The sequence below is a fragment of the Schistocerca gregaria genome, chromosome 5 (genome assembly GCF_023897955.1).
Source record: "Schistocerca gregaria isolate iqSchGreg1 chromosome 5, iqSchGreg1.2, whole genome shotgun sequence".
NCBI classification, from domain to species: domain Eukaryota; kingdom Metazoa; phylum Arthropoda; class Insecta; order Orthoptera; family Acrididae; genus Schistocerca; species Schistocerca gregaria.
This window is the reverse complement of record NC_064924.1, coordinates 52,932,583-52,944,824: the sequence shown is the minus strand read 5'-3', so window position 1 is coordinate 52,944,824 and position 12,242 is coordinate 52,932,583. Positions and strand designations below refer to the sequence as shown.

Genomic DNA, 12,242 nt, shown 5'->3' with positions numbered 1-12,242 from the left:
AAAGTTGTAGACACACACCAAGGAAACAATCTAGATTGTTGGTCTTGCATGTCCTTCAGCATCCATGTACAGGCAATCCAGAGATTGTCCAAATGAGATCCAATAAGCACCCTGGTCACATATGTACAACATCAGCAAGGTACATACTAGGGCACAGCATGGTATGAAGTGAGTTTATATGGAAATGTTTTATTTCTTCCATGATGCCAGAGGCTAGGCCCAAGTGACTGCTCATGGGGCAAAATTCAGGTGAAGTTTTTGGTAGTGTGTATTGCAGACAATCAACCTCATTGTCTCCTCCCCATATACCTGACCTATAAGGGTGAAATGTCTGTCCATTGGTAGTAGGACTGCCATACTATTAGGGGAGGTGTGGGTTGGGTTTAATTTGCATCTTGAGGTCAGCTGATATCTGTGATTGCACTGTATCCTCTGCTTGCACTGGGGACACTGGCATGATACTGGAGCTAGATATTCTGGTCTCATGGTACTTACTAGGAGTCATTGGTCCTGGAGGTGGGAAGGATTCTGACTCCATGGGGGTTGGAGAGGGGGGGGGGGCCTTCATACAGTGCAATTGGTCCTGTTGTTGGCTTGTCTCTATGTGGCATCTAAAATTGTAATACACTGACTCTGAGGCCATTGGTGGTTGGCTTGAGAGATGGAAGCTACAAGGCATGGATGCAGCTGGTTTGCTTGCGGAACCAGCATGGTATGATTAGCTTTCACTGGAACATCTGTTGTCTCCATACGGATCTGATGATACCTGATACTCATCCTGGAACTCTCCCAAAGATGTGATGCCATAGCTCTGTGCCCAGAGAATTTGGAGAGGGGGCGGTGTTGAAATCCTGAGTCCGATGATGAAAATGATCTTGATGAGTTCCAGTTGGGCTTAATGTGGTTGAATGGGAGCACCATGTTATGAAGATACGTCAGTTTCATCAACTTTTTTTTTCTATGCTGCATTTGATATTTTAATCAGTTTTACGGAAGATACAGTACCTTAATCAAAATATTGTTGTGGCGCATCTGCCATTTCAAAGGTATTTGCTACTGCTAACACTTCCCCAGTAGAATTGTTAATTTCAATACTTCTGCAGAACATTCTTTATCAAGTGCATAAGTAATTATTGCAGTTAGATGACACTCTAATGATTTGGCGTAGGATTGTTTACAACTTTTATTTGCACACAAAAATCGACACTTTTAGATCAGCATTTTAAGGTCATCTACCCGTGTAGCATATGACTGATATGCCTTCTTCCAACAGTGGAAAAATGAGGGCTAATCTGCTGTAACATGTGTTTGCTGCTCATAATTCTTACACAGCAAACTGTGAATTTCTGGCAATTCAAATTTAGAGAGAGGACCTAATATTATAAAAGACACATTACTTGGTTGCTGGTAGATAGCAGAAAAGCATGCTGTTCAAAAGTGTTAGTTGTGCTACTCACCCAGAAATAGAGCTGTAGACATGTGTAATATACGTCCCACTCTTAATCTTGTGGATGAAGTGGTAGTGATGGATGCTGTTCTGACTCGGATGAGCTACTGTAGTATAAGCTGCTCCTGTTCCTTAATTTGCTCTTGCTGGCTTTGTTGATACTTGAGATTTGCTTTTGTAATTGCTCTTGTGCATCTGTGTCCTATGAAGATGCAGCTGTAGCTGCCACAGTTTCATGGGTTCTGGAACGATAACAAATTAACTTAATTTGTTGTTAAAACCCACACACTAAGTTCAAATCCTTATTGCTGATATTACATCTGATAAAGTGCAACAAAAACTCTTTATTATGCAGTAAGGATCGATGCACAAATATCACTTGACAGTTCATAAAACCTGTCTACACTGGGCCATCATAATGTCATAGACATACACCAAGAGTGTTGAGATAGTTTGTGGTCGCACAAGTACGTCAGCTTCTGTGTCTTTGCAATACAAAGAGTCATCCAGTTGAGATCCCATAAGCAATCCGATCACATATGCACAGCATCAGCAAGGTAGATACCAGAGTACAGGAGGATATGAAGTGAGCTCATGGTAGCAAGAAGAACACTTCTATTTGCGGCACGACATCAGAGACCAAGCCCATGTGATGGCTTGCAGATATCCCTTATCGGCCGCAGCTGAAATTATTGGGAGTGTATGTCACGGGACTGTTGACCTTGCTGCATGAGGGCACAAATACAGCAACACTTCCCATTTATACCCCACTTCCTGGATTTGTTGTGGCATTGCATCCTTTTTTGCTCTACTTTGAATGACTGTCACTATTTATAGTAAGGCAAAATCTGTCAGCATCATCAGCATCATATGAAAAATCTTTCAGGCTCTTTAGTTAAAGTGATTCTCATATTTTGTTAATGTTGAGTGTTACTATTTCATAGGCTAGAAGTGTTATCATATCTGAATATTCAGAGTGATTTAATGTTTGTCATGGCAGAAACTGCCCAAAGTTTAGTATCTTCTTAACATCCATTTCTGGGCTCCAATATCTGCTCTGCTCCTCTCATCTTGTTGTGAAGTCTTTGTTAGTAATACTTTTATTTCAGCGATTTCAGTCATTCCTGCATCTTTGTCAATCCCTCCAATTTTACGTGCCCAGTGTCATGGCAGATTTTGATTATATCATTATTCTTACTAATTTCTTATTTTATTTTGTGAAGTTGTGCTTCATTATGCTAGAAGAATCTCTGTTTGTTGTTCTTGGACTGAGCACAGTTTCCACAGCCTTGCTTAATACTAGGTGCATTTTTCTGTTTCAGAATTTACTGGTGTTTTTGCACTTTGTTTGCCTATCTTTAGCTTTTTCTTGATCCTCTGTTACATTTTTGGGCTTTTTGTTGTGGTGTCGAGCTCTTGTATTTGATTGTTTTTGTTGTTTGATATGACTTCATGTATCTTTTTCTTTTCTACATCTAGTGGCTTCTAAGATATTTGTTTTTTTTCTTCTGGTGCAACATTTCCCCTGTTAGTTCACTGATTTCCCCACATTCATAACATTATTTTAAGTATGGTCATTGTTTACCTTTTAGGTGATTTTTTTGCATTGTTATGTTTGTTGGCTTTTGCCTCATAGGTTAATGATAATATTGATCTTGGAATTTGACTCAGATACCTTTGTATACATTGTGCTTGTATGGGGCCAGTTGGGTCGTGTGCTGCACGAGTTTGCATCTAAGGATTGTATCTAATGGTAATCCTGTGTGTACATACAATTATTAAGAGGGTATCTGTTTTTGTTGTCCTGTTTTCAATTGTCACACACCATTTAATACATTTAACTGCTGAGTGTTAGAGATCATTTTCAATTAGCAATTCAGTTCTTACAAGGGGATGTAACTGTGTTGATCCGTTTCATTGCTGTTTCGAACTGTAGTTCGACTGTTCAGACTGTTCAAAGGCTGCAACCAGCTTATGCAACAGTGTGTTTGAATGTCATTGTTCTGCCACTGGATTCCACAATTCTGTTGCAGAGATCTGTGTTCTTTAGCATAAAATAGACAATATCATACATTATAGAAACAAAAATTCCTACTATATCTTCAAAAGTTATCTTAACAGATTCTTCTAGCCATCTTTCGGTATCATGTTATTTTGATTGTAAGGAGTTCTGTTCAAAGGCAAATTTCAGTGTATCATTCCTATTTGGTTGAGCCATTATTGTGTTGTAAATCAGTAGGTGTGAAGCTCAGTTCTTCTAACTATCTAATGCAGTTGCGTTGACATGTTTTACTGATGACATTGACTGTGGTACACAGTGTAGCCTTATGCGTCCTTGTGCCACAGCTGCCACAAGCAGACTGAACCAGTTGGCTATCTGAGCATAACTCCAGGCCTGATTCACACTGTTGTTGTCACTGATGTCTCCACCTATGATTTCTGAATACTACTATTGGAGCTTTTCCTATGTGCTGTGTGAGAATAGCACCACTGGGGTAATGGAGGTTTGTGGTTAGCGAGTTATCAACTTGGAGGTACCTGTTTGAATCCTGGAGGATGAAGAAATTTTACTGCCAGTATTTGGCCAGCAAGGGGAGGAGAGATGGACACATAGTGTTCACTATCACAAGTCACTGCCAATGTGCTAGATTAAATTTCTAACTCTCCACAGTATGTCATCGAGTATGGGTGTGTGACACTGTTGATAGTTGTGGACATTAAGTGAGTAGTCCCCTTGGTTGTATCGAAGAGGTGTAGATTATGTGATGGCACCAGATTTGACTCTCTCTCTTCTGTGATTATCATGCAGCACACACAAGACACAGACTGAACACACATTCATTAGAGTTATCTACAGTGTACAGATACACTTAAGACACAACTCTCACACACATTGAGGAAAGGGGATATTGTGTGTGATGGAAGAGTGCACTTTCAAGTATCCAACTGACTACCCTTTGCAGGTCTCTCAGTAAACATTGACAGACCACAATGTCCTTTATCATTTTCTCCCTGTCGAGACAAACAGAGTCCCTCTGAATTGAGCAACAGGCCTCCCAAGAGACAGTTAGAATCAATTTTTTCCGACATAGTATTTTTCTTGAAGGTTCAGGATAATGACTATATATTCTGTAATTCACAACAAGAGATACTTTCTTTTGCTCTCACATGAGATCTCAGTCACTTTTTTTTTTGGAAATTAGAACACATAATTTGACACTCCTCTGTCTTCTGTTGGTATTCTGTTGCCTCATTTCAGTAGTACAACTACCCCTTGTATTTATCTGAGAAAATAATCTTCTATATTCATAATACTTTTCAGGTAATAGCTGGGAAATTAAAATTTGTTTCAAAGAAAATTTGCATGAGATTCTTTAATGGGGTGTTATTCTTTTTGCAATTTTTTTCCTTTTCCCTGCACCTGTTACATGTAGATCTTCATGATGTTTTAACAATAGAGCTTAAATCGCATAGCATATATGTTTTAAGCCTTACATGAGTCTTTAAGGAAACATGTTCATTCTCTCTCTTTTCTGAATTTTTGAGTCTTCCTTTTTTTTTTTTTTGTGATGATTAAGTATCTACGTTTATGATACTGCTACAACTCTGTAATACAGTTCTGTATTCTCTCTTTCTCTCTCTCTCTCTCTCTCTCTCTCTTTCTCTCTTTCTCTCTCTCTCTCTCTCTCTCTCTCTCTCTCTCTCCCCCTCTCCCCCTCCCTCTCCCCCTCTCCCTCTCCCCCTTCCCTTCCTCTTCCTCCTCCTCTCCCTCCCACCCTCTCTCTTTTGTGTAAAGCACAGAATGTCATATCATCATTTGGGATCATATCAAGAAATAAGTGAATTTCTTTCATGCCTTCTCTCAATTTTTAGAAAAAACTCCTCTGTTTACTTTGTCTCTAAAATGATTTGACATGAGGTAAACAGGCATGCATAATTGAAGCTGTTACTGAGAAAAGTAACAACTGTATATCAAGATTTCTTATTCTACTCACTATAAATTAATGAAGAATAATAGAAGTAAGAGAAAACAATAAAATACTTCCAAATTTGATATGAATGGCTCCTAATAAAAAATGGATATTTTGCATATACAACATACTGGTGGAAACATAAAATTCAATCAGATTTATTAGGAAAAGAATGATTTACACATTGTACCTTCAGTCATATCAGTATGAAAGTTTGCATCAAGCTCTAGATGACAACTACATCTACATCTACAGGGCTACTCTGCAAATCACACTTAAGTGCCTTGCAGAGAGTTCATCAAACCACCTTCACAGTAATTCTCTTTTATTCTGCTCTTGAACAGTGCACACAAAAAATGAACACCTATATCTGTCCGTCAGAGCCCTGAGTTCCCTTATTTTATTATGATTATCATTTCTCCATATGCAGGTCAGCATAAACAAAATATTTTCAATACAGAGGAGAAAGTTGATGACAGAAATTTTTTGAGAAGATTGCACCGCAGAGAAAAATTCCTTTGTTTTGATAATCCCCACCCCAAATCATATGTCATGTCTGTGACACTCTCTCCCTAATTTCCTGATAGTACGAGACTTTCTCAATGTACTCCGTTATCCTATATGGTAAGGATTCCACACCATGCAGAAGTACTCCAAAAGGCAATGGACAAGTGTAGTGTAGTAGAATCTTTGTGATGATACTATTTCATTTCATTCTTGTAAGCATATACCAGTTTAAGGTTTTTGCAAGCACTGTAAGAACCCGCCACAAGACTGCTTGCATTGTAAGTAAACACACACATTTTTACAGTGGGACAGAGATATCATCACATAGCTGACCACTTACTTTTACCCAGGGCATTTCCGAATGACATTTTAAAAATTTTGAGACAGTTTCCTTGCACCAAACTATGAAAAAAATATCCAGTGAACTTAAGTTCTAAAATTCATGTCTTAAGAACCATGAGCACTTGTTCATCCTTGATATTGTGAAACAATCTATTCTGCTGCAGGCTCTTTGCTTCCCATATTTTGGGAGGAGGTAGTATGGACAAAAACAAGAAAAAAAGGTCCAGTAAACATGGTCTCCTAAAGTAGCTAAGTTATTTTCTCATTAGAAAAACTAGCTAAGTTATTTTCTCATATTATCCATTATAAATGGAACAATAATACAAATAGTAAATTTTTGTTTTGTACCTCTTGTTTCCATGTAACAAGACTTGCAGTCAGAAAATGTTTATACATGACACAAAGCCTGTTTGTTGTACCCAATTACAGCAATACAGGAGCAGCTGATTTTCTGCCATCATCAAACTACTTGTCCAGCTATAAAGATCTCAGTACAACATTTTACTCCAACTCTACCTAATAAGTTCTAAAATTTTTCAGTTTTTTAATGAGCTGTCTGATTATATACTATGAATGCATAAGATGAGATTTCAATATTTTGAAATGTAAATTGATTGATATAGCATATCATTACTGTAAAGATGATTAACAAATCTTGTGCATTTTCTTCTGAGAAATTGCAGAAAATCAATTTCTGCATAGAATTTTTCTTTCATTTACATTTTATCATAATTTGCTGTGTGTACAAGTAGAACCTAGCTTGGACCAGGAATAATTGTACAAAGGACATGGCACACAAACTTTATGGGTAGAAATGTATCAATTGTTTCCTCACAGCCATAGTACACTCTACACCAGGATAGTGCCCCTGTTGTTATTTGTATGATAATTAAAAGTTATTAATGGTGTTTTTGTGCTCTGATTTGTAGATGTATACTTTTTAGGCATCTAGCCACATTGATATTTACATTTTTATGCACAGTATTTTGACAATGAACCTATTTGTAAGTAATGTTGTCACTGTCTGGACCCCAACCAGAAGAGAAATTGTTGGTGGTATGCTATTATTTGTATCTAATAAAGGGGGGTAGAGGTTTTAATTTCAGATTCAACATTTAGCTTTTTAATATCTCACCAGCCACCAGGTTTATCAGGGCCAAAAGCATAAAGAAAAATTATGTTTCACAGAATTTTAGTCCAGATGAATCAAAACAATGGAGCACACAATGAGCATAGGGAGTTGAACTCAAGCACAAATAGTGAACAAGCACCAGGCACACCTAAGTCAATACTGATACCATCAGATGATGACAAGTAGTTCAGTCATGGAAATGTTGTGTGTAGAAATGGAACTATCAGTCCAGCTGGACATTCAAAAAATGTACTATTTAAGAAAACTAATATTTTAACAGCATTGATTCCATGCACTATGTAATGGTTGTTGTATCTGATAGCAAAAGAAATAAAATTCACAACTAAATTTTTGTGATAAATGGTTTTTTTACAGTATGAAGGTGGTGTTCTTGAAATGTTTCTCACTGAAAGTCAGAAGCACTACTATACAGCCATGAAAAAATTAGGCAGGAAGAAACCACAGAAGGTGATTAAGCGACCAATGAATCAGTTCCTAGCGATGTTCTATGACCTGTCAAATTCTAGAAGGTAAGCAATACTCTTGTGCTGGCAAAAGGAAAATTAATTTTACTTTTATTTTATTAAATAGTGAACAGTTTCATAAGCCAATAGTTATAATGCAGTAATCCCCTATGAAGAAATAGAATAATTATGTAATATCAGTAGAGTATTTAAAAGTGTGTGTAAGATTATGAATTATCATCTGGTGACATGCAAATGTCAGAAGACAATGACTTCAGAAGTATATCACAAAATCTGGGAGGCAACACTTCATAGTCAACCTTTATAATTCGACGGTGGTCTGTGGCCATTCAGTTTTATAACAAAAGCAGCTGCTTGCAAAAGTCTGAAGATCAGTGTTATTTGTAAGCAGTGAAAATATATTAGTGCTAGCAACATTAATTCTGAAAATGTAATTTCATTTTAGAAGAGCTGCTGAAATTAACTAAGGTAATCACCTAGAGAGTAATTTTTAATAGGTCATTACTGTAGAACCTTATTTCATTGGATATGCAGCTCCAGAAGCATTACATATCTGTACTTTGAGCGATAAACATTAACTCATGATATATCAACAGTACACTGCTATTAAAACAGTAATGTAAATAGTGACGTATAGGAAAGCTGAATGATGGCTACTGTTGTTGAGTGTTGTTATTATTTGTGACTAATGGTCTGCTTCCGTAAGGAAATAAAATCTGTTTATATTATATTCATGGAAAAATTTAATATCAACTCTTTAACATGCAAGAGAAATAATTAATTTTTTTTAACAGTATGCTTCTATGTGTTCTGCCAAGTTGTTTTCGCTTTATGCAAAATATTTCAATGATCCACCCAGCTGTATTTTTCAGGTCCTGTAAGTTTTGCTGTGATGTGTACTCGCTGCCTGGACTCCAACCATACTGTGAACTGGTGTTGGTCTCACGCTGTTATTTATACCATCTTGGGTCCCTGATGCCCACTTTTCCCTCTGATGCTCTTTTGGTTTTTAGAGCTCACACTCATGTTCCTGTGAAATGCAAATTTTCACAGTGTTTTCCAACTCTGGTGGATGTGATGGCTAGGAAGATTTTAATAAATTGGGTGTCAGATGCCAAGTGTTATTTAAATTGGATACACTTCCTTCTGTATTAGGTTTTCTGATATCATATTTTTGATAGACTCCTTAAGTCTTTTGTCCTTAAAGCTTGGCATTTTCTCCACAATACAGGTCTCACTGTGTTTTATTTTGTGACTATATTTGCAGCAGTGCTCAGTGGCAGGCAGTTTGCTTGGTTGGTTTTGTCAGATATGTCATTAATGTTTCTTGCACCTCTCCTTGTCTGTTCTGATAGTAAACCCCATGCAAGACATGACACATTCATGTGGAATGCAATTTTTAATGTATTACAGAATACTTTTTATCATTGTTGAAGTTAGTAAAATATAGTGGATGCCATGTTTGAATAAAAGTCTACCGATCTTTCTGCATTTTGGGCCAGTATAAGGTAGATAAATGACTATTAGCTTCACTTCTTCAGTTTCTGTCACAACCTCTTTCTCGGGCATTCCTGATTTTGTCTGTATCACCCGTTCAATTTCATTTTCTGATTACCCATCCTTTGGAACATTATTCATAAGTTTTGTAATTTTTTGGCAAGTTCTCCTTGCCTGAAAGTGCTAGATCTTTATAGACCAGAGTCTTTAGCACCATCTTTCTTTGTGATGGATGGTGATAGCTCAAGGCTTGGAGACAGAGGCCAGTGTGTGTAGGTTTTCTATATATACTCTGTGACCCATTGATTTATCCATTCTTCTCTTAATTAACATGTAAAGGAGAGGTAGTTGCCCCTCTTTATTAAATTACATTGTGATTTTTATATTACAGTTGATGGAGTTTAATGATATTTCCTGTGATTTGTGCAGTGAGAAAAGAGCCCAGGCAAACAATGCAGAGCAGGTTTATTAGATAATACATAAACAAGAATGCTCCTTGTGGGAATGAGTTTTTACAAGAACCAACCATGGAAAGGTTTTCATTATCACTTGATCAACACAACTCTGTGATTGTGCAGATGGTCCCAATAAATGACAAAGTTGAAGTTGAAAAGTTATAACACAGAGTAATGGTGACAGGCAATACCAAAGTCCACATCAGTCCTCTGTATAGAGGCAACTTTCTGTTGATGTCTAAGGTAGTTGGTGATGGCTCCACATTGTGGTGGTAGCTGGCAACAGCATGGCATGGGAGATTCTGATGATTTTGTTAGTGAGAGCTCTGATTGATTGATCACTACTGTGGTTGCCCAGAGTCCACCACAGTTTCCTGTGTAGAGGCCACTTCACCTTGATGCCTGAGGTAGTCACTGGTGGCTCCATGTTGCAACAGTGACTGCAGGTAGCACAGTGTGAGAGATTCTGATGATTTTCTTAGAGAGAGCTCTGACATGGACCACTATTGTGCTCAGTGGCTGGCCCATAGGACTCAAAGGAATGGAACAGCTCAGTACAACTCAGTGCTGGCCTGTCTAGTAGACATGTGAGGTTGTATGGCTTTCATCTGCAGGTGTGGCCCCTGTGGGTTTGCTATGTAAGCCATTCACATGATGCTGGTGTGAGAGAGGCTGTTGGTAGAGAGGGTAAATGGCCCATACACAGTAACCCTCCCATCCCTGATAGACAAGTAGGAGTGGCACACCTCGAAGTCTCAGGTGGCGCTTGCCTCCTTGTGAGCAGCTCATGGAACAGGCTACCCTGGAGGGCTGTTATTGATCTCCATAGGTATAGGTATCTGGGTCAGAAGAGGGCTGACCTCACTGGAATCTGGAGGCTGCACGACCTGTTGAGGCAGTAGCTGGATAGTGTTGTCAATAGTCTCAGGGTGAGGGCTAATATTGCCAAGCTGCTGCTGCCTGTTTAGTCTGACAGGTGTTTCATGCCACAACTATGTTGGCAGTATCAGTGCCAATCCCATGCCAATATACATGTTGCCTAGCCAGCTGCTTGGTTGGAACCATTCTCCTTGTCCCTCGCGTATATGTATCACCTAAGGGTGTGTGGACTGCTATGCTAGTTTGACCAGTTTCCCCCTGTAGTAATAGGATGCCCTCAAGAGTGGATAATTCATTGTGATGATACCAAAAGGTTTGTATTTCCAGGTGGTCCATTTGTTTGCAATCTACCAGCTAACCATAGTTCACTAGACAGAGTGCTTCTCAGATAGCTGGGTTCTCAGAGGATTCACAGGTGCTAACTGCTGCATCTAAGGGGAAGATAGTCACTGCTTCTTCTCCTTCGATATCTGTGTGGAAACAGACCTATAGTGCCAAATTGAATTATGGGTCTTGTTTCAGTGATAGGGAAGGATACTATTGTCTGCATGTTGAGCCGTGGAACAATGCTTGTTGTTGTACAAGTATCTGGACACAAACAACGCCAACCAGTGGAAACAATATGATAATAATAATAATGAGCATATAGCATTGGTGGCTAGGAGATCCCTCGTGGGGCAGTTCGGCCGCCACTCCAGAAGTTCTTTAACACCACTACAGCGACTTGCAAGTGAGGATGAAATGATGATGAAACACACACAAAACCCACTCTTCTCGAGGCCGAGAAAATCCCGGGACCCTGTGCGCGGGAAGCAAGAACGCTACCGCAAGACCACAAGCCGCGGACAACAACATGATGTGTTGGCTGGAATATTTGAGTCAGCCTTGCATGATGGCAGTAGAGGTTTATGGTCGGTTAGGAGTGCAAACTGCCTGCCATGCATATGAGCATGGAGATTTTCTGAGGCAAAAACAACAGCCAGGGCTTCCTTCTTGACCTGTCTGTAGTTGCATTGCACCTGCACTAATGTTTTGGAGATGAATGCAATAGTGCATTCCATTCCACCCAGTTGACTTTGAGGCAGGACCCTGTCCAAGCCATAGTCTTATGTGTCAGCTGCCAAAATCAATTACTTGGATGGTTCTTAGGCCATAAAGCATGTTGGATGGAGCAAAACTCATTTTATATCACAGGAGGCTTTGTCACTCATGGAACCCCAACTCCATTTGACATTTTTTGCACAACTGATGGAGGGGTTCCTCTATGGTTGCTGCATGGGGGATGAATTTCATATATACATTGAGATGTCCCAACATGGATTGGGTTTGTTCATTGGTCTTAGGAATTTTCTGGACAGCTCGAGTGTAATGTGACATGTACCTTATTTTTCAGATACGTAAGATATATCCTGAACAATCAACATGTGATAGAAAAAGCATTTTTCCTTGTTGCACTTGAGATTGTCCTCCTGGAGAGCAGCAAATAAGGCATCTAGGTTGCTCACTAAGTCCTTAGCATTTTTATCT

The 12,242-nt window shown here is 38.8% G+C and overlaps 1 protein-coding gene across 1 annotated transcript in view; it reads left to right on the top strand.

Moving 5' to 3' along the window:
- The window catches only part of LOC126273220 (sodium channel protein 60E-like), a 295,045-nt gene that overhangs the window by 244,893 nt on the left and 37,910 nt on the right, over positions 1-12,242 (top strand). Inside the window, exon 23 of the mRNA XM_049976764.1 lies at positions 7,775-7,929. Coding sequence (XP_049832721.1) covers positions 7,775-7,929 — 155 coding nt within the window. The remainder of the gene's footprint in view (positions 1-7,774; positions 7,930-12,242) is intronic.